This window comes from Ursus arctos, unplaced genomic scaffold, assembly GCF_023065955.2.
Source record: "Ursus arctos isolate Adak ecotype North America unplaced genomic scaffold, UrsArc2.0 scaffold_16, whole genome shotgun sequence".
NCBI lineage: Eukaryota > Metazoa > Chordata > Mammalia > Carnivora > Ursidae > Ursus > Ursus arctos.
This window is the reverse complement of record NW_026622830.1, coordinates 21,432,253-21,458,188: the sequence shown is the minus strand read 5'-3', so window position 1 is coordinate 21,458,188 and position 25,936 is coordinate 21,432,253. Positions and strand designations below refer to the sequence as shown.

The following is a 25,936-nucleotide window of genomic DNA, read 5'->3' as shown; positions in this document are numbered from 1 at the left end:
GGTGGGGGCTGTGCCCTGTGCCCTTGGTCCCTGAATTATGCCAAGTTCTCAAGGCTGGGCTTGCCTAGGAGGCTGAACCAGCCCTGGCCAGGCCTTCTGGGTGCCCTGTGGCTACTGGCGCCCAGGTCCCACCACATCAGCCGGTCTACCTGCCGCCTCTGCTGTGTGCCCTGGACACGCGGCTTCTCTTAATCAGCCTCAATTTCTCATCTATGAGATGGGGGCAGGCGTCTTTCTTCACTGGGCTGTTGGGAGGACTGGATAAGCTCATCTCCCCCCAGACGCCTGTCCACACCAGGCTTAGAGAAAGGCCCCAGCTGGTGGTTATGGTTATGAGGATAGGCAGGATTCTGACTGGCAAGATAAGGGGAACAGCATTCCAGGCAGAGGACCCACGTGAGCAGAGGCTCAGAGGTAGGACAGTTTAGCGAGCACCCTGTAGTTAGGTGAGGGTGAGTGGGAGTGGACCGCCACCTTCCAGGATTTGGACCGACCGTGGGGGGGGGGGGGGCGCGCGCGCAGGTATCAGCAGTGACTGCGGTGATGTTGACCTTCCTGCCCTCCAAACTTCCGAGCCTTGGGAGCAGCCACCTGTGCTCCCCACCCCCCTCCCTGCCAGGTGTTCCCGAAGGCCCTGGAACCAGATGAGCCACAGTTCTATTTGGGGACAATTCTGCTGTTCCCGTTTCTCTCCTGTGCCCTAGTTTTAGAAACGACGTGGGTTTGGTTACCAGTTGGCCATTTGCAGAAAGCACCCCCCACCACCACTCCGCCCATACCTTAGATCTGTGGGCAGCATGGGCAAAATAGGACTCATTATTGCCTCTGGGAGTTGTTCCTGGCCTCTGTCCCTGGATTCTCTGGGTAGGGAGTTGGCAGCTGGACTCTTGATTACCTGCTGCTGGTGCCTGGGCCTTGTGCTGGGTGCTGGAGACCCCAAGGATGCCCCCTGGGACCAGCCCGCACCCTGTTGGAGGCCAACAAAGCCTGATCATTGACTTACCGCAGGGCAGGCCCCGTGGGAACTATGGCAGCCCGCTGCAAGGCCAGAAGGGCTTCCTAGAGGAGGTGATACCTGGCTCGAGTCTTAAAGGTTGAGCAGGAGCTCACGAGGAAAAAAGAATGGTGAGGGCATGCCAGGAAGAAAGGAGATCCTGGGTGAAGATCTGGAGGTGGGAACTCACCTGGTGTATGCAGGCACAGCCTGGGGAAGTGGGGAGTGTCAGCTCACGTACAAGGTAGTTGGAAGGTGACTAGGTTGACCAGGCAAAGCCTTAATCCCTTGCCAGGCTTTGCTGAGGCCTCCTGCTGAAGGTGTGAAGGGAAGACATAGAGAAGGGTCAGACCCGGCTCTCCAGCGCTCAATTGCTGTTGCCAAGTGAAGGTAGCCCAGGGAGGCTGGGGTTCTGGATAGAGATCAAGAACCCCTGTCTAGGGCCTCGGAGGGAACAGACCAGGGAGGACTTCCTGGAGGTAGCGGTACGTGACATCCCTGAAAGGATGAGATAGTTCTCTGTGAGGAGGTGGAGCTTGAACCAGGGCTTGAAGGTGTGATATGAGTAGTTCCTCTTGTTGGAGCCCCAAGGAGTGGTAGAGTTTTGACTTGAGAGGGGCTGGTGCCCATCTGTGGAGAGCTCTGAGGGCCTGCTCAGGGAGTCCACATGCTGCCCTTGGGCCTGAGGAGAGACTGCTGGGCAGGACTGATTCATTTGGCATTGTGGCTTTGGTGAAGTGGCCCTGGAGAGGAGGTGGGTGCTGGCCAGACAAATGGCAGGTCTGGGATTGATGGGGGAGCGGCAGGGTGAGGGGTGGGAGCCTCAGCCCCACTGTGCCTGCCTGTACATCCGTTCCCTGCGGGAGCCCACCTAGCAGGAAGTGGTGGAGACATGTTGGGGCCTGGCTGGCCGATTCGGAAGGGGCCTGGGACATGGACTGTGCATGGGGCAAGGGCTCTGGGTTCAGGGCCTGGCCTCCCTGCCTTGTTGGGTGAACCTTGCCAGGGCCAAGGTCTTCCCGCTTGGGTGCAGGGCTAGGCATGGCTCCAGAAGGTCCCCTCCACCCTCTTGAACCCAGAGGGTCTGTACTCTAGACAAAGTGGGTTGAGAACCATGGCTGAAGACTCTGGTGCCAGAAGGGCATGGGTTTGAAACCCAGCTTTGTTGTCTGTCGGCCTGGAGACTTTGGCCAAGTATCTTTGCTGTTCTGAGCCTCAGTTTTCCCATCTGTAAAATGGGGGTCACCCTAGAGTCTCCTAGGGTTTAATGAGATTTCAGAGGGCTGTGCCCAACACCATGCCAGCCCCTGGGGTCTGGCTTTGGAGCTGTTGGCCCAGCTGACCAGGGGTGGTGGGACCTGCTGGGCGGCTGAGGGGTGGTTTCTGGTCTGCCCCGGGCTCAGCACAGGCACCGAGGACAAAGCCCCTTTGTGGCAGGACAGATGGAGCCTGGGAGCCCCCCTCTTCAGGGACCAGAGGGCCGCCCGCCCCTCCTCCTCACCCAGTTCCCCTGGGGGAAGGAGCTTCCTCAGACAGAGAAGATGGGAAATGAAAGTCGGGTTGTGCAGGAAGAGAGGCTGGGCTGGCTGCAGCTGTGGAGGCCAGAGCCTGGCTGGTGAGCTTGGGCGGATCCGTCCCTTCTCTGGGCCACTTTCTCAGGGCCCTGGGCATCCCTGGCAAGTCCCAAGCGCACTGTGTGTGCCCTGTTGACTTATCCATCCATCTATCCATCCATCTGTCCATCCATCTGTCTGTCCGTCCGTCCATCCATCCATCCATCCATCCATCCATCCATCCAGTAATTACCAGGCATCCACTCCATGCTAGTCCCTATGCTTTCGGCCAGTGTCCACTCTGGCCAGCTGGTAGCTAAGCATCCCTGCTGTTCACTGTTTTGAATGGTACACCTCCTGCAGGGCATTCAGCTGTGAGTGAGACCGGAGTGGCCCCTGTGCTCCTCAGGCGTGTGTTCTCACAGTGAGCTGTGTCATCAGAGCTGTGGGCCGTGCTAGGAAGGAGAAGTTGAAGGTCCTCGCTTGGGCTGGAGGAGGTCAAGAGAGGCCTTCTGCGAGGACGTGGCTTTTGAAATGAGACTCAAAGAGAGGGCAGAGCCGGCTGGGTGTGTTGCCATTTAAACAGGTGGCCAGGAAAGGCCCTCTGAGCCCGTGACGTCTGAGTAAAGCACTTGAAGGAAGTGAAGGAGGGGGGTATGGACGTGTCTGGGGACGTGTATGTGCTCTGGGCCGCGGGAGCAGCAGGGGCAAAGGCCTGAGTGAGTGTGTGCACTGGGTTCTCAGGGAAAGGGGAAACAGTAGACAGTGTGAGCAGATCAGAAGTGGAGGGGGTGGGGCTGTAGGGCTTGGGAGGCCCCTGTCAGGACTTTGTCCTTTGTGTTGTAGGGGCTGTGTGAAGCAGGAGCGATGGTCAAGGCTGACATTCCAGAAAGGCTCTCTGCCCCCAGTTGGCCAGCTTGGAGGAGGAGGCTGGGCCTGGACTAGGGGGGTGGCCATAATGAGAGGAAGTGGCTTCAGGATGTGCTTGGAGGTGGGACTGACGGGACTTGGCACTGGGTTCCATGGGGGCAGGAGGAATCATGTTTCCTCTCTTGGGCAGCTGGTGATGAGGAGCCGCGTCCCAGCCACAGACCACTGTGGCTTCTGGTTTATGTTCGTTCCCTCTCCCTGGTTCATCTGAAGGCACAAACTCCCAGTGCCTTCTTCACCTTGTCCTGAGGGCTGGACTGAGCCTTCCAGTTCCTGTGGCTCTAAACAGCCGGACACATCAGGTGAAACTGGCAGGATCCTACCCATTTCACAGATGAGAAAACCGAGGCTAAGAGGGGTACACCCATGGCCTGGATTACACAGTGGGACAGGGTTGAGGCTTGGCCTCTCAGGACTCAGGGGATCTATGGATTTGGGGAATATGGACCCTGCCTCCCCAGTTCCATCTAAAGATTTCTGGGTGTACCTGAGATTTCTTTCCTGCTCTGAACTGTCTTGGGGAGATGGAGATTGCTCAGTGTGACCTCAGGGGTGGGGTCAGGAGCCTGGACTCTCACTTGCCATGTGACCTGGACCTCAGTTTCCTTTGCCGGGGGTCCCTAGCTCACAGCAGTGTTGGGAGGGCCAGAGAAAGTGGTGCATGGGCATACAATAAACATGAAGTAATCAGCAGGCGCTTTTATTATTGTTGTTTCTGTGGAGAGTAAGGACAGGTGTGTAAGTCTGGCCTCTAACTATGTCCACCTACAGCGCTGGGCTTTGGGGCAGGGCTGCAGTTGGCATGTGGTCCCTTCTAGATAACTCCGCACCGGGGGATTGAAGGTCTCTGGAATCCATGCCCAATACCACTTTCCACGTGGGGAACTGGCCACGGAGCAGCTAGCGGACAGAGCAGGGTTTTACAGCAGGTGGCCAGCTGCCTGGCCCGGCTCCTGCGCCGCTCACTTCCGGGCCTTACCTTTCCCCTTCCCTCTAGGGCTTCTAGGCTGTGGACAGGTGGAGGAGACAGGTCCTAGCGGGAAGGGATCCTGCACTCTACAGGGCCTGGAGTCTGGAAAGGAGTCCCCTTCCTGCCCGAGAAGAAACCCATGAGTGGCAGGGGCTGGAATGGTTCTATTTCTGCGGGGCTGGGATTAGTGGGAGCTCCAGGGTCCACTTAGCCTTTGCCTTCTCTGGGCTGCGGGTCCTGTCCCCAGCAGCACCCCTCCATTTCTCGGCTGGCGCCAGCCTGAGCCTGCAGGGCCCCACCCCGCCCCGGCCTCACTGGCAGAGCCGGTTTGAGGCCTGCCAGCCCCGAGCGTGTTTGCTCCACAAACACGGGACCAGACATGTTGCAGCGGCCCCGGCCCATGGATGGCCCCTGGCTCACTCTTCCCTCGCTCCTTGCTCACTCAGCAAACATCCCCTGGTCCCTGTTCTGTGCCCGGGCCTGTGCCGGGTGGGGCCTGGGGCCTGGAGTTGTCTCCGACTTGCACACTGCCCTGTGTAGGTCAGGGAGGTCAGAAACTCTGCCCCAGGGACGCGTCCCGCAGTGGCAGGAGAGGGGGGTGGTTGGGGTGTAGGCTGTGGGGCGGGACAGACCCAGGGCCGAGGCCTATACCTCTTCATTGTCTGGGGCCCTGGGCAGGACACATTCATCCTTCCCTCCCGCCCCCCATCTCTTCCTCCCTCCGTCCTGCCATCCCTCCTTGCACTGGAGTTTGTAAAGGGTCCAGGGAGGCAGGTGGGGAAGCTTTTTTTTGGGGGGGGGACAGCATGTGCCAGGTCTCGAGGCTAGAGGGTGATTACCAGTTGAAGGAAGGGCCGAGGGGTAGGGAGGAAGGAGAAAGCAGCGGGCCATCGTCCCGTGAGCAGCAGGTAGGAGCTCTAAGGCCATCTTGCCGACCACTGTCCCCAACCTGGCCCAGAGGCTCCCTCCCTCAGGTCCGGCAGAGGCATCGTTTCATGGGCGAGGTAAAGGGACGACTGGACTTCCTGAGGTCACACATCGGGGGGCCACCTGTGTTTGGGTTCGAGGTTGGGGGAGGGGTGGAGCTCAGGGCTGACTGTGCGGAGGGGCCAGGCCACCAGGTGCTCCTGCCCACCAGTGTCCCTACACGGAGTTCCTGCCTGGGTGTGGGCGGGGCGGTGGGGCACTCTGTGTTCCCGGAGCAGAGGCAGAGCTGCTGGCAGGGAGTAGCGAACGCTGTGAGCCCCTGAATGCAGTGGGCAGAGGCCGCTGGCTGGCAGTTGTCCCCCCAGGGCCCATCAGCCACCAGCCAGCAGGGGTGGGGCAGCCTGGAGCCCGGGAGAGATGACCTTGGAGAGGCCGGGAGAGAGCAAGACTTGTCACCTCAGTGGCACGGGGGTGGGGGGTGGGGGTGCGGTCGGGAGTGGTATGTGCTAAGGAACCCTTGGCATGCCAGGGCCTCTCTCCGGGTCCAGACACCGAGCCCGGGGTGGGGCGTGACTTGCCTGAGATCACACAGCGATTCTGATGGAGGCCGGTGGTACCTGGCTGGGTCCCTGAAACCTGCCCTAACTGGGCCTAGTGCTTTAAGGAGCTTCTCTTCAGTCCCCTTGCCCACACCCTCGTTCAGGGGCCAGACTCGCCTAGCCGTGTGACCCGGGCCCGGGTGCCCCCTCCCCGCCCCGAGCCTCAGCTCTTAGTCTCTGCGAAGGGGGGTGTCTCACGAAGGCTCTCCGACACTGGGGCCGTGACCTCCTGGCCTGCGAGCCGCCCTGCCCACCCACTGGCCGGGCTGCCTGGCCTAGGCTCTGGGGTAGAGGCTGGACTAGGGTGGGTGAAACCTCCTGAGCCCGCCGACCTCACTGGCCCCAAGATGCTCCCATGGGCAGGAGGACCCGGCAGCTCCCGTCCAGGGACTGACCTCTTGGGCCTTGGTCGGGGGGATGGTGGGAAGTGGATGTGGGAAAGCTGGAGCCACCACTGTGTACCGACCGGTCTTTTTTCCCATTTTGCTGCTGGAAGACTGAGGCTGCATGACTTGACGCTGACCAGCTCCCTTCCTTTCTCTGCATGACCCTGCCTTTACTTGCTGAAGCAGTCGCTTCTGCCTGGATCATACTTCCCCTCCCTCTTTTCACATACGGCTCAGCCTTTGGACCTCAGCCAAGATATCCCCTCCTCTGGGAAGTCCACCATGGTTTAGGCCCCTTCTTGCTCCTCCAGCCTGCTGGGGCTGGAGTTTACTCTGCTCTGACAGGATCGCTGTGGGCTGAAGGCTCAGTAACCTTACCCTGCCCCACCCCACACCCTCAGGGGCCTGAGAAAACCTTCATGGCCTCCCCCTCTCAGTTCTTCAGGACTTTCTGATCTAAATTACTAGATGGATCCCTCTCTGGGCCTCCTTCAGACCTCTTCAGGCCTGGGCCAAACACCAGCAATGGCCCAGTTAAGCTGGGATCCACACAGTCCAGACCTCTCACTCGATAACCCACTGCACATCTGACCTTCCTGCCTCAGGGCCTTTGCACATGCTGTGCTAACTTCCTAGACTGCCCTTCCCATGCGTCCTTTAGGTCCATTGGAGACAGGATGGGCTATGGGATCCCTGGGATCTGTGTTGGCATCTGGGTTTCCACTTCCTGGCTGGGTGACTTCCTGGAGACTTTAGGTCCTCACATGTGACACAAGTATGGCCATGGCTCATTTCAGGGCATTTGGAGCATTTGAAGGGGTAGTTTGAACCCTAGGTGGGAGGATGTGAGGGGGGGAAGTGTGGCCATCAGCATGCCCCAGTCCACCCCACCAGCCTGCATTGGAGCAGCCAATAGCACTGAGTTCCAGAGGGGGAGCTGAGGTGGCCCTAGACCCTACCCAGAAGAGCCCCGCCAAGGCTCCTTCCTCGGGCCCTTCCCTGTAGGGGGAAGCTCCGAGAGGGGGGGACTTGCCAGTTAGCTGCTAAGAAGTGAGATTTTAGTCCCATTATTTAATCGGTGTGTGTCAGTTTCCTCATCTGTAAATGGGGTAAAGAGAGCGGCATATAGTAGGTGTTAAGTAAATACTAGCTATGTCTATTGTCATTGTTCAGATTCCCCCACTCTGGAGCCAGAGAACCTTCCATATTCCGAAACCGCTTGTAGAAGAACACCCCAGTTTGACAGGGAATTCTTCTGAGAGTGTGAAAGGAATGAAGGACTCAGGTGAAGACCCCTGCCTGTGGGGAGCTTCCTTCGAGTGTGGGAGGCCGTAGAGGAGGCAGGAAAGGGATTCAGGCCCCCTCTGTGAAACCCTCATCACGTTCCTCTGGCCTCCTCCGTGGACAGGGCAGTGCTGGTGGTACCTGCCCCAAGGGGCTGTTGTGAGGAGAGAGGGGGCGTCAGGTGGGGACCCAGCCTTGGAGGTTCAGAAGGGTCCCATGTTCACTCCATACATGGCCTTAGGTCAGCCACTCCCCCTGTCCTGGCCTCCATTTTCCCGTATAGACAATGGGCTGGCCGCGGAGCCCTGCTTAGCTGTGCGGATACCTGCCAGAGGCCAGCTGGGACCAGTGGCCTTGGACAGAAGGGCTGATGGCGGCCTAGGGCCCGGACAGCCGGATCCCCAGCGGACCGCTTCTGTCTTGGGTGGTGGCCAGGGCACCTGACTTGGCTTCTCTGAGCCTCCCTCTGTCCCCTCCTCTGCAAGATGGGGCTGACCGTCCCTGCGTAGCTGGGTCCTGGTGAGAACCAGGGAGCTAAGTAATAATGGGAACAATCATGTTCACAACAGTAAGGGTCCCATTTATGAGGCGTGGCCTCTGCGCTCAGGGCTCTGCATCGGTTAGCTCATTGCCTTTGTAGCTGCCTGGGGATGACCATGGCATCTCTGTGGTACCGAGGGAGGCTTTGGTCAGTTTACCCAGAGTCCTCCCATGGGCCGCGGCGGGATCCCCCAACCACGAGGCTATAGCCTACCTGGCTCAGGCAGGTGCCTGATGGGGCCTTTCCAGTCCTTCTCTCCAGACGCAGACTGATGGCTGCCGATGGGCTGTTTCCCTCCCCGCTACCTCCTCCCTCCTCCACCCCAACACATTCCTGGTACGACCTCCACCGCCCATTCTTCCCCACCCCTGGCTGGGTCACTGTTATCAGGAGACATTCCTAGACTGGCTGAAGAGCTCCCACCTTGAGCCCTTCTGAGAGGGGTTGTGACTGCTGATACAGGCCCTGTTGGTGGCTCCCTTGGGGGTGGAGCCCTGGGACATGAGGCCGCAGAGCCCAGACAGTTCAAGTCTGCTTGTGGATGCTGCCTCTTACGAGCTCTGTGACCTTAGGCAAGCACCGTGACCTCTGTATGCCTCAGTTTTCTCATCTGCAAAATGGGGCTGGCCACATCGGGCTGCAGTGGGTTCACTGGGATTCATGCATGGAGTGCATCCACCCATCAACCAGCTGTTGTTATCATCTGAGAACCAATTGTCCCTCCTTTTTGTGGGGCCCCCAGTTGAGATAGTATGTGTCCACCTTCTGAGGGGTGCACATCAGCAGGGCCCCTGTGGGCTGCTTCTTCTCTAGGCCTGTGGGACGAGGGAGAGGGTGGAGCTCTTTTCAGAAGTTGAGAACCTGCTGTGTGACCTTCGGCCGCCCCTGTCCCTCTCTGAGGCTCCTTTTCCAGGTCTGCTCTCTGAGCAGTAGGCTGTGAGGTTCTCCCCAGTCCCTGCTTGTCCCCATCACTGTACTGTCTGTAATTCCTCCCTTGGCTGGTTTAGCCGCTTGACCTTTGCCTGCCATTCCCCGCACAGTGCCTGGAGTCTAGCAGGTGCTCAGCTAAGCTTGGTGGGAGGAGCCAGCGAATGCACAATTGAGGGAATACCCAGGGCTTTCCTATTTCCAGGTCTTTGGGTGCGTGGCTCCCTTTGCCGGGAGCACTGCCCCCAGTCATCTCTGCTTGTGGAACTCCTCATCCTTGAAGTCCTCAAATGCTGCCTCTCCCAGCAAGCCTTGCCCAGCTTCTCCGGGTCCGAGAGGATTACTGGTGCTCCGTACATTTGGTCTGAGGTCTCTGCTGGCACCTGTTACAGTCCAACTCCATGTTCAGGGTAACCTGTTAATAAGCAACAAGGTCCGTGCCCTGAATGGGCACCAGCACAGCGGGGAGCCCTGGGCACAGGCTGTCCTATTTACTCCTTCACAACAACCTTGAAGGTAGATGTTATTATTATCCCTCTCTTTGCAGAACACAGACACTCAGAGACGTGAAGTGACTTTCCCAGCTATGAGGGAGCGAGCACCAGGATTTGAGACCAGGTAAGCCTGCATTTTTTCTTGAAAGGAAAAGAAAAAACGTTAACACACACATAGTAAAAAAAAAAAAAATTCAAAGTACAAAGTACAAAGGAAGACAGGGAAAAGCCTCTCTTGGACCCAGGTCTCGTTGCCAGAGGCAACCATTGGGAAGGGTTCTGGTGTGTCCTTCCAGGGAGATGGAGGCATCTATAAGCATGTAACACACACACACGGTCACATGTGGTATACCCTCTTCTACACCTGACTGTCTTTTCTTGACAGCGTACTTTGGGGATCAGTCGGTGTCACTGCTGTCTTTTTCATGGTTGCATAATATTCATGGTGTGGCCGGAGACCGTGCTTTACTGAATTAGCGAAGAATACTTCGGCTGTTTGCAGTCTTTTGCTTCTTACAGACGGTTCTGATGGAGATCTGCAGTCGAACACAGTATTCATGTGGGAGGACTCCTCTAGGATTAATCCCAGGCTGCAGGGTCAGAGGGCATGTGCCCTTGTAATTTTGACGCACTGCGGGTTGCTCTAGGATTTCGGGGTCTTTGCCAATCTAATAGTGGAACAGCGGCCCTCTGCGGTAGTGTTTTGTCTTGTTTTTTAAATATCACAGCTTTACTGAGATATAATTCACATGCCAAACAACTCAGCCATTTAAAATGTACTATTTAATGGTTTTTGGTATAGTTGGGTAACTGTCACCACAATCAATTTTAGAACATTTGTCTCACCCCAGAGAGAGCTGTGTGCCCGTTAGTCACTCCCCGCACCCCTCCTGTGTCCCTCCGCTAGCTCCAGGCAACGACCAGTCTTTCTGTTTCTGCAGGTTTGCCTATTCCGGGCCTTTTATATAAATGGAATCCACCAGAATGTGGTCTTTTGTGTCTGGCTCCTTTCACTCAGCATCACGTTTTCAGGGTTCATCCGTGTCACGGCATGTTATCGGTCCACCATTCCTTTTTCTTGCCAAGGAATATTCCATCGTCTGGATGGAGTAACCACGTTTGATTTGTCCATTCATCGGCTGCTGGACATATGGTGGTGTCCATTTTTTGGCTATTGTGAATAAGGCCGTTATGACTATTCACATACCCAATTTTTATGGGAATGTTTTCTTTTCTCTTGGGTACATACCTGGAGCAGACCTTCTGGATTGTACGGTAACTCTGTGTTTAATCTTTTGAGGAAATGCCAGGCTGTTGTGCAAAGCAGCAACACCACTGACCATTCCCACCAGCAAGGTGTGAGGTTTCCAACAACCTGCTGTTATCTGACTGTTCAATTGTAGCCTTCCTAGTGGGGGGAAGGGGTAGCTCGCTGTGGTTTTGATTTGCGTCTCCTCAGTGACTCATGAGGTTGAGCCTCTTATGCAGTTATTGGCCATTTGTAGTTCTTCTTTGGAGAAATTTCTGTTCAAATCCTTGGCCCCGTTTTTAATTGGGTTGTTTGTCTTTTTGTTGTTGAGTTGTAAGGGTTTTTTATATATCCTACGCGCAGATCCCTTATCGTATATACGATTTGCAAATATTTTCTCCCATTCTGTGAATTCTTTTTACTTCCTTGATGGTGTCCCTTGGACACAAAGGTTTTTAATTTTGATGGCATCCAGTTTATCCATTATATTGAAGAAACCGAGGTTGTGAATTTATTCTGTATTTTCTTACAAGAATTTTTTTCAGCTTTACTTTGCATGTTTAGGTTCACGATCCATGTTGAGTTAATTTTTGGTATAGGGTTTGAGGAAGGTATCCGGCTTCCTTCTTTTGCATGTGTATATCCAGTGTTTCCTGCACCGTTTGTTGAAAAGACTGTATTTTCTCCATTGTGTGGTGTTGGCCCTCTTGTCAAAACCCAACTGACTGTAAATGTGAGGGTTTATTTCTGTTCCTTAATTCTGTCCCATTGATTTATATGTCTGTCTTCATGTACCATGCTGTCATTCATTCGTTCATTCATTCATTCATTCATTCATTCATTTAAAGTAATCTCTACCCCCAACGTGGGGCTCTAACTCACCATCCCGAGATCAAGAGTTGTGTGCTCTACCGTCTGAGCCAGCCAGGTGCCCCCATGGCGTCTTGATTACTGGAACTTTCCCCTAAGTTTTGAAATTGAGAGGAGTGAGCCCTCAAGCTTTGCTTCTCTTTTTCAAGATTGTTTTGGCTATTTTGGGTCCGTTGACCTTCCATATGAATTTTAGGATCGGTTTGTCAATTTTTGCAAAGAAGATAGCTGGCATTTTGATAGAGATTATATTGAGTCTGTAGATGAATTTGGGGAATATTGCCATCTTAGCAATGTTCAGTCTTCCAATCCATGATCATGGGGTGTCTTTTCATTATTTAGATTTTCTTTAATTTCTTTCAACAATTTTTGAAGTTTCTTAGAGTGTAAATTTTACGCTTCTTTGGTTACTCTTATTCCTAAGTATTTCTTTGATACTATAAATTGGTTTCTTAATTTTATTTTCATTGCTAATGTTTAGAAATATAATTTAGTTTTTATATGTTGATCTTATACCTTGCAACCTTGCTGAACTTGTTTATTAGTTCTGATAATTTTTTAGTGGAATCCTTAGGAATTTCTGTATATAAGATCATGTCATCTGCAAACAGAGATAGCTTTACTTCTTCCTTTCTAATCTGGTTGCCTTTTATTTCATCTTCTTCTCTATTGTCCTGCCTGGAACCTCCAGTACAGTGTTAAATAGAAGTTGTAAGAGTGGACATCCCTGTGTTATTCCTGATCTTAGGGGGAAGGCATTCAGTTATTCACCTATAAGTATGATGTTAGGTAAAAATAAAGATGCCCTTTATCAGATTGAGGAAGTTCACTTCCAGGGAATTTGTTGAGTGTTTTTATCATGCTGGATTTTGTTAAATACCTTTTTCTGCATCTGTTGAGATTTTTGTGTGTTTTTTGTCCTTTATTCTATTTGTTACGGTGTATTACATTAATCAGTTTTCAGGAAGTTAAACCAACCTTGTACTCACCTGGTCGTGATGTATAATTCTTTTTATATGTTGTTGAATCCAGTTTGCTAGTATTTTGTTGAAGATTTTTATGTCTTTTTTTTTTTTAAGATTTTATTTATTTATTTGACAGAGATAGAGACAGCCAGCGAGAGAGGGAACACAAGCAGGGGGAGTGGGAGAGGAAGAAGCAGGCTCATAGCAGAGGAGCCTGATATGGGGCTCGATCCCATAACGCCGGGATCACGCCCTGAGCCGAAGGCAGACGCTTAACCGCCGTGCCACCCAGGCGCCCCGAAGATTTTTATGTCTTATATTCATAAGACATAGCAGTCTTTAGTTTTCTCCTTTTTTTTTTTTTTTTTTAAATGATGTCTTTGTCTGGGTTTGGTATCAGGGTAATGCTGGCTTCTTAGAACAAGTTGGGTGGTGTTCCCAGTGAAGACTTGGTATTAATTCTTCTTTAAACGTTTGGTAGAATTCACCAGTAAAGCCATCTGGGCCTGGGTCTTTATTTGTAAGATGTTTTAAAATTACTCATTCAATCTCTTTATTTGTTTTAGTTATATTCAGATTTCCTATTTCTTCTTATTTTGGTAGTTTGTGTTTTTTTAGGAGTTGGTCCATTTCATCTGACTTTTCTTTTTGTTGGAGTAGGATTGTTTATAGCGTTCCCTTATAACTTTCTTTATTTCCATAAGGTTTGTAGTATCGTTCTCTCTTACATTCTGATTTTAGTAATTTGAGTCTTCTCTCTGATTTTCTTGTTCAGTGAAGCTAAAGGTTTGTCAATTTTGTTGATCTTTTTAAAGAACCTACTTTTGGTTTTGCTGATTTTTCTCTGTTGTTTTTTTAAATTTTCTGGGCCATTAATTTCTGCCCTAATCTTTATTTCCCTCCTTTCACTTGCTTTAGGGCTAATTTGCTTCTTTTTTTGCTATTGTGTTAAGGTGGAAGGTTAGGTTATTGGTTTGCAATCTTTCCTCTTTTTTATTTATTTATTTTTCTTTCTTCTTTTTTAATAGAGGCATTTACAGCTATAAATTAACCTTTCAGTTCTACTTTTACTGCACCCCATACATTTTGATATGTTGTGTCTTCATCTTCATTCACCTCAAAGTATTTTCTATTGTCTTGATGATTTCTTTGACTCATTGGATTGAAGAGTGTATTAATTTTTACATATTTATAATCTCTGTTATTGATTTCTTAGTTCATTATATTGGGTTGGAAACATACTTTTTATGATTTCATTCCTTAAATTGATTGAGGCTTGTTTTATGGCTTAGAATATGGTCTATCCCAGACAATGTTCCATGTGCCATGTGCCCTTGAGAAGAATGTGTGTTCTGTTATGGTTCGGGAAATTGTGTACTTTTAATTTGCATAATCTTATAACTGAGGTGAGCATTGTGTTGTGTGTTGAAGAGCCATTTGGTTTGCTGTAAACTATCTGTGATTATTTTTCTTATTTTGTGGGAGTTTATTATATATAAGGGGAAAACCCTTTTCTCTCATAGGAGTTACAAATATTTTTCTTAGTTTGTTGTTTGCCTTTTGAATTTGTTTATGATATTTATTTTGCCATGCAGACATTTTAGATTTTTATGTAGATAGATTTATCATTTTAAGAATGATTTTTAGGTTTTGCCCTGTGTTAAGAAATGTTTTTCCCATTTTGAGATTAGAAATTTTATTCTCTGCTCCCCTTTTTAAACTTTCTGGTTTTATTTTTGTGTGTTTTAAATCTGATCGATCTGGAATTTATAGGCATATGGAGTAGGTTTGAAACCCAACTTTGCTTCCTGATGGTGGGTCATTGATCTCAGCTCTATCTTAAAAATAATCTACCTTTTTTGCCACTTTTGTTATGTGTTAAATCCCTGTATGTTTGGGGCAATTTTTGGACCCTCTCTTCTTTTACATTGATTTGCCTGTTTTTGTGCTGATATGACACAGTTTTAATTATAGTAATTTTCACTACATGGTCAGGCTATTTCCGCATCATTACTCTTCTTTTTAGGATTTTCCTGGCTACTTGTATACATTTACTTTTACTTGTAACTTTAAAATTGATATACCTAGATTGAAAAAAATCTTGTTGGGGTTTTTATTGGGATCACATTCAGTTTTTAGATTAATTTAGGAAGAATTGATATTTTCATAATGCTAAGCTTTCTTTGATTTTCTTTTCTCTCTCTCTTTTTTTTTTTAAAGATTTTTAAAATTTATTTGACAGAGAGAGAGACAGCCAGCGAGAGAGGGAACACAAGCAGGGGGAGTGGGAGAGGAAGAAGCAGGCTCATAGTGGAGGAGCCTGATGTGGGGCTTGATCCCATAACGCCGGGATCATGCCCTGAGCCGAAGGCAGACGCTTAACCGCTGTGCCACCCAGGTGCCCCTGATTTTCTTTTCTCTTTTAAGAGATTTTGTTTATTATTTATTTGAGAGCAAGAGCACGGGCGTGAGTGGGGGGAGGGGCAGTGGGAGAAGGAGAGAGAGAATCCTCAAGCGGACTCTGTGCTGAGCACGGAGCCTGATGCGATGCTGGATCTCACGAGCCTGAAATCATGACCTCAGCTGAAATCAAGAGTCAGTTGCTTAACCGACTGAGCCACTCAGGTGCTCCTGATTGTACTTTCTGATTGCTGTTGGTATATAGATACATTGTTGATTTTGGGGTATTAACTTTTAATTTCCTTCCACTTAATTTGCTGTTTGTTTAATGGTTTTGCGGCAGATTCTCTTGGATTTCCCAGATCTGTGCTGATAACATCTGCAGATGATGATACCTGTCTTCTCTTTTCTAATTTCATTTTATTACTTCCATTTCTTATTCTTAGCTCATTGGATTGGCAAGGATCTCAGAGCAAGGTTAACTAGTGGGCATGTTTGTCTTTTCTGGACTCTTGCCCTGTGAAGTGTGAAGTGGCTTTTCCAGGCCTGGGCTCCTCGTGAACTCTACCAGACAGTCCCTCCACGGCCATGCACTGAGCTTGGCACAAGTAGGAATCTGGGAGGCCTTTGCCTCATTGTAAGAGCGATTACAAAAGAGCACGGATCTGGGGTGCGTGGGTGGCTCAGTCGGTTAAGCGTCCGACTCTTGATTTTGGCTCAGGTCATGATCTCAGGGTTGTGAGATCAAGCCCCATCTGGGGCTCTGTGCTCAGCGTGGAGTCTGCTTGTCCTTCTCACTCTGCTCCTCCTCTCGCTCATGCACTCTCTTTCTGTCTCTCAAATAAATACATAAATCCTTTAAAAAAAAAAAGAGCAAGGATCTAAAAAAGGTCTTCCACAGTAATGATGATGATAGCTAATATTTATTGGGCACTTCCTATCTGCGAGGCCCTCTATAAGTATTACCTCATGTTTTCTTACAAGACTAGTTATGTGGGAACGATTATGCTGATTCCCATTTTTGATAAGGAGTAGACTGAGGTCCCCTTGGGGCTGCATGACTAGGAAGTGGCAAGCCGGCATCTGAACCTGGCATTCTAGCTCCAGGTCTGTATTTTTGTGATGCTTCTGTTTCTCTGGAAGGTCCAGAGTTTCGGTGGGTGATGTCAGGGGTTGGCCTCTGACCCCTGCATTGCCTCTGTGTCTGGGAGGCAGAGATCGTGGAGTGTGGTGGATGCACCAGGAGCCGTGGGGGCTGCACAGCGGGTGGTACACCAGAGGTGCTGCCCCTCTCCTAGACCTCGAGCATCCCAGCCCTGGTGCACTCACCTGCTGTGTGGCCTCAGGCAAGGTTTGGCTTCTCTGAACCCTGGTTCCATCTGTTAAATGGGCACATTTATAGTCCCTACTTCATTGTGCTGTCAGGACAGTGGAGTATCAACTGCATGTAAAGTTCTTGGCTCTGTGCTCGGCATTCAAGGCCTTGACATGTAATGCCTGCCTCCTCTTGCATTGTTCCTCTGATAATGTTATTCTGTGCCTGGCCCTTGGCCTCTCTCGTTTGATTCTCAGATGTTAGGTTTATTATTATCCCCATTTTAAAGATAAGGATGCTGAGACACAAAGTGACTTGCCCAAGAAGATTTAGCTAGTAAATAGCGGAGGCGGGATTTGAACCCAGACCTGACTGGATTCCTCACTCTCAAATCCTAATCCCCTGGCCTCCCTCTGCCCCTAGAAGAAGTGGAGGCAATGCTCTTGAGAGTAGGGGAGGAAGGGGTGGGTGTGCTGTGACCGAACAGCAGTTTATTCCCGAGACTCTTCTGGAAGTTGTGAGCGTCTGTGTGCCTGGGGAGGGGGCACGGCCAGATCAGGAGGTGAGAGAGAGTGTGGGGCCCTCCAGCAGAGGGGCCGTGGGAGAGGGCGACAGCACCAACTGTGCAGGGCCGGGTGGACCCAGAGAGGGCTTTAGGCCTCATCCAGAGGGGAGTCGCGGGAAGCTCTTCAGTGTGTGTATTTTTTTTTTTTTAAGTCTCATTAAAAAACAATTCTTGACAGGGGCGCCTGGGTGGCGCAGTCGTTAAGCGTCTGCCTTTGGCTCAGGGCGTAATCCCAGCGTTCTGGGATCAAGCCCCGCATCAGGCTCCTCCGCTGGGAGCCTGCTTCTTCCTCTCCCACTCCCCCTGCTTGTGTTGCCTCTCTTGCTGGCTGTCTCTCTCTCTGTCAAATAAATAAATAAAATCTTTAAAAAAAAAAACAATTCTTGACAAAGTAATTTCTAAATGTCAAGTGATACAGCACATAAAGTAAAAAAGGGATTTTCCTCTCTGTCCCACACCTTTTGGATGAAACATCATGAAGAATTTGGAATCCTTCCAGAACTTTCTCTGCACCTCGACTGCACATGCACGTGCTCTCGTGGACACACATACACACGCACTTGCCAGCTTCCTTTACGGAATCATTGTAGCTCACGCGTGCTTCGCGCCGGCACCGCACCGAGCCCATGGCAAGCGCTGGCGCCTTTACTGCTCTCGCTAACCCTGTGACTTAGGTAGCATTATTGTCCCCCTTTTCCAGTTGAGGCAACTGAGGTCCCGAGAGGCCCAGGGGACATTCTGCCCTGGCCGTTCTCTCTCTTGCCCACCCGCGGATCTTCTCAGGCCGTGCTGCACTCTCCATCCGTCCGGTTAGCTGTGCGGCTGTCCACGCCGTGCACAGACCATCATGGATTTATCCAGCCCCTCCCTCACGAACGCGTAGGCCATTTCCGGTTTTCCGTGGAGAGCGCTAAGCAGAGGAGGCCCCCGTGGTCCGTGGGGTTTACAGAGATGCCGCTGGCTGCAGGGGGGAGGGCGCCGCTGGGGGCCAGACTCCCGCGTCCAGGCCCTGGGAGACACGCGCCCGGCTGAGGGAAGGGACACAGGGTTGGGGGAGGGGTGCGTTTGAGGAAGATTTGGGGAGGTGGCCGAAGCAGCGCTGACACGGTGACACGTGACGCAGGGCTGGGGCTACAGCCTCGCGGGGAGATGCCAAGTCAGTCGGGGACCCCTGGGGCATGAAGGGCTGGGGCGGGGAAGTGTCGCTGGCCTGCTTCCTGGTGCCTCTCGTGCACAAGCCGTCCGTCTGGAGACTGCGGTCAGGAGCTTGAGGTTAGGGGCGGCTCCCCAAAGGAAAGGGGCCTCCTTCCTCTGGGAACCTCAGGCACCCCCAGCTTGGAGGCCTCACCACTTCCCCTGGGCCCCCCAAGGGTCTATCTGTACCTCAGAGTGTGCAAGTGACGGAAGAGATGTGGGATTGGCTCCTCTCAAATGGGCAACTCATGGTGACTTGGCGTTTGGGCCCCAGAACCAAAAGGCCCGGAGACACGGTGCCGCCTCAGGAAAGGAGCCCGGGGTCTGGGCGGGTGGTCTCTGCTGCGGTGGCAGCAGCCCTGCAGGGACTCGACCCCACCCTAAATGGCCTGTCTTTCCTGGAGCGCACTCTGCTTTGTCGAGGCCGGAAACCTCTGGCTTTCTCTGGCAGAGGGGCCTGGGCTGCCTTACCTGCCCACGCCCCATCCGCCGAGGGCATCTGGCTGTTCCACCTGAGAGACGTCCTGAGGGCAGGAGGTAGGGCCACAAGTTCTCCCAGCAGACCCCATGAGCAGGCCCGATTCCTGCCGGCCCAGTGTAGTTCCCCGTCCCCTCTCACCCTCGCTGTGGGACCTCACACAAGTTCCTCAACCTCCCTGTGCCTCAGTTTCCTCATCGGTGAAACAGGAACACTACTAGTATCTACCTTCTAGGTTATCGTGAGAATTTGACGAGTGAGTATTTGCAAACCTTGTCCGGGCCCTGGAGCTTCTTGAATAGCCAGGAATGATCCTTGATACTTGATACAAGGAGGCATGGCGTTGTAGGAACAAAGCAGGATGCAAATCGTGTCTGTGCTCATTTAGTCTTTTATCTATTCTGCAGATATTTCCAGAGCCGTTGGTAGATGCCAGGCCTGTCCTGGCCCCTGGGGAGGTGGAGGTGGGTATGACCCAGTCCTGCCTTCAGAGAGCTTGGTCAAGGGCACTAGATGGATCCCTGCTTTGTTTACAGTCATACAAACCCAGGACGCCCAGCTGCTGGTCTTCCTGGGGCAGGGCCAGCAATGTGCCGCTCTGTCCTGAGCGTGTTCCATGTGCCTTCCTCACTGATTCTCCCAGCAGCCCTGTGACATGGGCAGTGCTGTTCTCCCCGACTGACAGAGGAGGAAACTGAGGCACAGGGTCCCATGCTGGGGTGGCAGGGCTGGGATTCAAACACCCTAATACTCTAGCTCTTAACCTCCACACGCCTGCCTCTCCACAAACACGTGTTACTTGTATAATCAGATTTAACCACAAAGACCAACAAAACAAACAGAACAGAAACCTCACAAACCGACAAACATTGCAACCGGAGAACAGGCCACCTTACCTGGATGTACTTTTTCTGAGTGCCCTGCTGGGAGTGGTCTTGGTCAATGTAAGAGGTTGGGACCAGGAACTGTCTTTTTCCCCTCACCCCCTCCCAAGAGGGCACATGCATTTTCTAGGTGCTGGGAGGGTACTCAAGGTCCAGGCCTGGCTCTTCCTCTTTCTCTACAGCACACCAACCAATGACTCTTTCTCTTTCCTTGATTACCTCCAGTGACAGGGTGCTCACCCTTTATCATTTAGTTCATTCTAAAGAAAGTTCAGGCTCCTAGAAAGTTCTCCATTTAAAAAATTTTGAAAACTATACTTAAAAAATATTTTTTTATAGTTTTTATTTCCTCTGAAAGTCCCACCAACAAGTGTCCTGCTAGAGCATGTGTCCTTGGACACAAGGCCTGGCCAGTTCATCTCTGTGTCCCTCTGTGGACTGGCATAACACCTGCTGCACAGTCAGTGCTGTGAATCGAGCCATTGGGTAGGGGGTGCAGTGGTTGGGGCCCAGCCTCCATCAAGCCTGGGGCTGCGAGTAACTGGGTCAGTAGGACCCATGGGACACCGACTGCGTGAGTGCTGATATGACCCCAGTGGATTGGATTGCCATAGAAATTAGTCTTCTTTGTCCCCAGGCCTGTTGGCCTCTCCCTCAGGAGGCCCTGGGGATCCCTTGGGGGTGTTGAGCAGGTCTCCTCAGGGCCTCCCCAGCCCCACATCCTCTGAGCTGGGTGGTCCCCAGGGAGCATGCACGCATGCCCACATGGTGCAGCCTGTCAGCCTGAGGCCCAGGGGGTGCAGGAAGTGGCTAAGCTTCCCGTAGGGAGGAGAGCTTGCAGAGCTGGGCTTGGTGCTCAGGGCCATTAGTCTTGCCTAAGCCAACCGGTCAGGAGCACTTTTTCCCATCCATGGGTTCCCAGAAGAGATTCTGGACTGAGTCCAGGGCTTCCAGCATTCCCTGGAGAATATTCCAAACCCACCTTGCCAGTATGTCCAGAACCACACAGCTGATGTGCTAGGATGACCTGCCATGTTCCCAGCAGGAACATACTTGCCTTGTTCACTTACCAGGGACCCTGATGACCCCATCATTTCCAGATGAAGAAATAGGGCACAGAGAGGTTAAGTCATTTGCCTGAGGTCGCATAGCCGATTAGGGGTAAAGGTGTGATCTGAGTTCGGGGAGTCTGTCTCCAGAGCCCGCCCTGCACCACCATGTCATACCCTGCCTTGCTCATGCTCATAACATGCTTTGGGAGGGTTGAAGGAAGGGAAGGTCTGAGAAGCTCTTAGCATGGGAACTTTCGGGGTCAGAGCCTGATAAATGGTGACCCAAGAGTCAGAGCCATGGCGATTTCTCTTTCTAATCATATCCATACAACAGCCCTGAGAAGTCTGCTTTATCCTTGTTTTGCAGATGAAGACGTTGAGGCCCAAAGAGGGGAAGTGAGTTGCTTAGGGTCACATAGCGGGGAGAAGTGGAGCAGGGCCTCTAGTCCAAGACCCCTGACTCCACACCTGGTGTTCGTGCTGAGACCTCAGGCTGCTTCCCAGATCCTCTGGGACAGCCCCTGCCTTCCACCAGGTGAGGTGATGACCCGTCAGGGCTGCCAAGATGAGGGATTAGGGAGGGGTGGCCATGATGGGTGGGAAGACCCTGGCCAGGCTCACTGGGAGCTGGGGCCAACCAGGATCTGTGGATTGGGAGGCAGGAGGCAAGAGGGGGTGGCAGGGTGGTGGGCATCACTGGTGAGTTTTTAATTTGCTTTTTTCTGAGCCGTGTGTTATCAAGGAGAGGTACAGAAGTCAGGGGGACTTAGACCAGAAAGGATTTGGTGAACATTTCCCAAGGAGGTGGCTTTTGAGCTGAGAACTGAAGGAAGCATGAGTTATTCTGGTGAAGTTGTCAGGGAACAGCATTCAGGCAGAGGGAATAGTATGTGCAAAGACCCTGTGGCTGGGGTGAGCTCCCAGACATCTCTTCTTCTTGCAGCCTCCTGCTGTATCCCTGCCTTGGTTGCAACTTTTAGCACCTTTCACCCTGGTGTGAGACCATTTCAGTCAATCATGTATTTGCTCAGCAAACCCTCAGTGAGCCCTCTCCTATGTGTTGGGTGCCTGGGATATAGACATGACTCAGATACTGTCCCTGCCCATGATGGACAGAAACTGACTCAGGGGGAGGTGGGGGAGGTTAGGGCTTCTGATTGTGAGTCATTTCTTCTGTGTTTGGCCCTGTACCAAGGAAGCCATTTATGGGTTCCATCATTATCCCTACTTTACAGAATAAGAAACTGAGGTTCTGAAAGTCTTACTTACCCAAAGAGGCTAGTACCCTTCTTTGGGCCTCAGTGTCCTCATCTGTAGAATGGGTGGGGGAGTGGAGAGTGTCTGAAGGGCCCTGGCCCAGCAGTCCTTCACCCCAGGGTGCTTTCTCCTCTCCAGCCAGGACCATGGGCAGCAACAAGAGCAAGCCCAAGGATGCCAGCCAACGGCGCCGCAGCCTGGAGCCCGCTGAGAACACCCACGGTGGCGGCGGGGGTGCCTTCCCCACCTCACAGACACCCAGCAAGCCAGCCTCCGCTGATGGCCACCGAGGCCCTAGTACGGCCTTCCCCTCCGCAGCTGCCGAGCCCAAGCTGTTCGGGGGCTTCAACTCGTCAGACACAGTCACCTCCCCACAGAGGGCGGGGCCGCTGGCTGGTCAGTGGACCTTGGGAGTGTGGGTGCCTGCAGGCCGGGCTTCCCCAGGCTGCTGCTTCTCTCGCTGAAAGGGAAGAGTCTGTGGGTTTCTTGGGTTTGGGGACTGTTGGGAGTTTCCTGGAGGCTGTGGGTGGGGAAGAGCTTTATAAACTGGAAAGTGCGGTGCACATCCATTGCCTTTGAGGGTGAATCCCAAGTGGTGCATAAAAGGGTCTAGAGAGATATGGGACTGTAGTGGGGAACAGAGGCCAGAGCGTCAGGGGGCTGTTTGCTCAGGGCAGCATTGGGGACCGGGTCTGAGGCTTTGCTTTTTGCTCTGGTCCGCCCAGAGATGGGTCAGGTCAGGAGGCCTTGGGTGGCAGAGGGGCCAAGGGAGGTTAGGAAGGAGTTTTCGGTCCTCAGGGGCCCGGTCCAATGCCGTGATGCGCCCCTGCGCCCTCTGCTGGTGCTGCGGGGGTATGGCAGCCCCAGGCAAGGGAAGCTTAGTGAAAGATTCGGATGTGGTCCTAGAGCCACACAAAGAACCGCACACACAGTGAACAAGTCCTAAGATACCTATGCAGACGCTTAAACAAGCTGAGCTGGAGACACCATCAGAGATACTCATAGACACGCCATGTACATAGAGACCTGCTTAGGGACCCGTGGATGGGCACAGACCCACGACTATGCAGATGTATGCAAATACAAACACACATGCACCAATAACCTCATACTCCCAGATTAAGACACACACACGGGCAATCAGAAGCCCCTCAAAGACACACACAGGGTACAGACACAGGCTCGGCTAGCAGCACCGTCACAATACCCAGAGGCTCACGGATGCACACGCGTGCAGTGAGAACACACAGAGACACAGGAACACTCGTGGACGCCTTAGACACAGACGCATCCCCAAGTGAGACAAACAGACCCACAAGCACATCCATTCATTCGTGGTGCCCCTTCTGTGCGCTGGGGACACGGCTGTATGCAGAGTATGGGGGAGAAAAACAGAGCAAGGCTTGAAAAATGTGTAGGGTGTTCGAAGGTGGGTCTGCTGGGAAGGAACACAAAGGGCAGGGAGGGGCCTTGGGGGGTGTGGGCGGAAGGTTGTGGTTAAAATGGGGGACAGAGGGGCCTCTTTGAGGGAACAGGTCCTGGAGCCAACATCTCCCCAGATACATCGAGGCACCCAGTCATCACACAGAGAGAAACAGGACCACCCAACCAGGCGCAGAGGCCTTCATTCACTGGTTCATTCACCCACGGTTGCTTCTTGAGCACCTGCTATGTGCCGGGCTCTGGGAACAACACACAGATGCCTGTTACTGGGGGCTCCTGGGTCCGCGGGGAAGACAGGCACCTGCCCGAAGCTGACACGCAGGATCACAGCCCAGTGGGCACATTCACATGTGAAGAGATGTACGTGCCTCCCGAGCACCCTCACAGGGCTGCCCAGACACACGCACACAGGCGGGCACGCTGCGGGCCCACCCCCTGCAAAGGCGACCTCGCCTCTGGGCTGGGCTGTGAAGGTGGCGGGAAACCCTCCCATCCACCCCTCTTTGGGACTGTGGCCCTAGCCATTCTGACACATCCCACCCCTCTCTGCAGGTGGAGTGACCACCTTTGTGGCCCTCTACGACTATGAGTCTCGGACAGAGACCGACCTGTCCTTCAAGAAAGGGGAGCGGCTCCAGATTGTCAACAACACGTGAGTGACCCCCTTTCCCATCTTCCCTTGGGACCCTGGCCTCTGGACCTGGTCTTGGGCCAGAGCCACTTCTGAGCGTCCCAGAGCGAGGGGCAGTGTGATGGGCAGCAGGCATGGCTAGTGCCAAGGCTGGCTGAGGTCCAGGGAACCGTCCTGGGCCTATGGGAGATGAGACAGGTGGTGGTGGTCAGAGCTCCCAGGGTAGGGATCCGGGCTCAGTAACTCAATAGAATACGGCATCCCAGACCTCACAGAGGGTCATATGGTCAGGGCAGGACCGAGCCTAGGACCCAGGACTGCAGAAAACAGGGCCTGAAGCTGGAGGCTGTGCCCGCAGAGGTGCCCTCTTTAGGGACCTGGGGTTGGAGGGCCTGGGCAGCTGGCTGAGCTCTAGCTGCAGGGGGTGGGGCCCAAATGGGAGCGGGTGGAGGACCCATACTGGGCACTCTGTGTGAGGGGGGTTATGACTGGGCATGGGGATGAGATGGTGGGATGGGGTGTGCACATGTGGGTCACCCCCAGAGACTTCAGCCTTGGGATGGGACATCCTAGGGCCAAGCTGGCTCTGGGGCCCCTGTGGGCAGGAGAGCAGGGGCAGGGGGGAATGAACTAGTGAGGGGTGGGTAGGGCTCTAGCCATGGGGTGGGGGTCCTTCCTCTCCTGTTTTCCTCTCCTTTCCCTGTCAGGAGTGTACCGGGGTGGGGTGCAATGCCTGTCATGGGGGGTGGGTGCAGGTTTTGGGCCATATGCCCTGGGGTGAGGGGTGGGGAGCGTCACAGTGGGCCAGGGGGTTACTCTTGCAGGCACTGCCAGCAGAGGGCGGGGCAGAGCTCAGCACCTGCTGCATTCCTGCCCTTGGCGGGGCCTGCTGTACCCCCTCACCTCAGTTGGACTCCCCCCAATTCCTGGCTCCTGCTTGCTCCCTCCAGCCCCCTCTCAGCTTCTCCCTCTCTCTGCTTCTCTCTCGCTGGCCCTTAGGAGGAAGGTGGATGTCAGGTGTGTACGTACTTCACAGGTGGCGGGCTGGGGTCGGGGGGCTTCTCTGGTTAAGGGGGGGGTGGGCTGCTGTCTGCATGTGCCCCCACTGCATGTCCCTGCCTGTGGATCCTGGCTTCCTTGGCTGCCCCCCTCCAGCTTCCCCAGCAGAGGCCCTACCCCCAACCAGTGTGACTAGGTCCTGACCTTAACCCTGGGCTGAGGTTGGGGAGGGCCCTACCATCCCCCTCCTCACTCACCATGTCATGCCTCCTCCCCACCCACCTTCCTGCTAACCCGCCCACTCTCCATCCTGACTGGTCAGCCTACGCTGAGTACCAGCTGCTCGCAGGGTCCGGTGCTGGCCCAGTGAGGCCTGGGTGGGGAAGGGGCCTTCACCAAGCCAGCGTGGCGGGGGCCCAGCTCCAGTCCAGACCCAGTGGCAGGCAGAGGGCAGGGCCAGGGCCTGCTCGGGCATGTGGTCCGTGCTGTGTGCTCCCCTCTGGTGGGGACTACAGGGACTGGAAGTTTCAAGCAAGTCCTCGAAGGAAGACTGTGGCCGGTGGAAGTGGTGGAAGGCGGTGCCTCTCAGAGGGGCAGCTTGCGGGAGGGTGCAGGGCTCGAGGGGCCGGGGTGTCCTCAGGGCTGTGGAAAGGCCAGAAGGTGCTGGGGATAGAGTAGAAGTGGTCCTTGGGTGTCCTCAAAGGCCTGGCGAAGGTTGGACATCACCAGCTCCAAGTGTGTCTTGCTCGTTCATGCCTCCCTGCCCTTGCGCATGCTGTGTGTTCCCTCTGCCTGAAACACCTTTCTCCCGTCTCTGCCTGGCAAACTCCTATTCATCCCTCACGATCCAGCTCAGGACGGCCTTCACTGTGAGGCAAAAGGGAAAAGAGGTGCCAGGTGCTGTGCCAGGCGTTTCTACCCATGTCCTTGTATTTACTCCTCGATGCGATCCTGCCAGGGCTCTGGTGACGGGGGAGGGGCTGTCTCCATTTTGCAAGTGAGGAACCTGAGGCTCAGAGATGTGAAGGC

At 53.3% G+C, this 25,936-nt stretch overlaps 1 protein-coding gene across 2 annotated transcripts in view; it reads left to right on the top strand.

The window, feature by feature from the left end:
• The window catches only part of SRC (SRC proto-oncogene, non-receptor tyrosine kinase), a 50,000-nt gene that overhangs the window by 7,902 nt on the left and 16,162 nt on the right, over positions 1 to 25,936 (top strand). The window contains exons 2-5 of one of the 2 annotated variants that reach the window (XM_026503471.4): positions 9,659 to 9,729; positions 20,945 to 21,112; positions 21,973 to 22,230; positions 23,830 to 23,929. In XM_026503471.4, the coding sequence (XP_026359256.1) occupies positions 21,981 to 22,230; positions 23,830 to 23,929 (350 nt within the window). In that variant the 5' untranslated portion in view covers positions 9,659 to 9,729; positions 20,945 to 21,112; positions 21,973 to 21,980. The remainder of the gene's footprint in view (positions 1 to 9,658; positions 9,730 to 20,944; positions 21,113 to 21,972; positions 22,231 to 23,829; positions 23,930 to 25,936) is intronic. The other variant, XM_026503473.4, reaches the window with a different exon arrangement.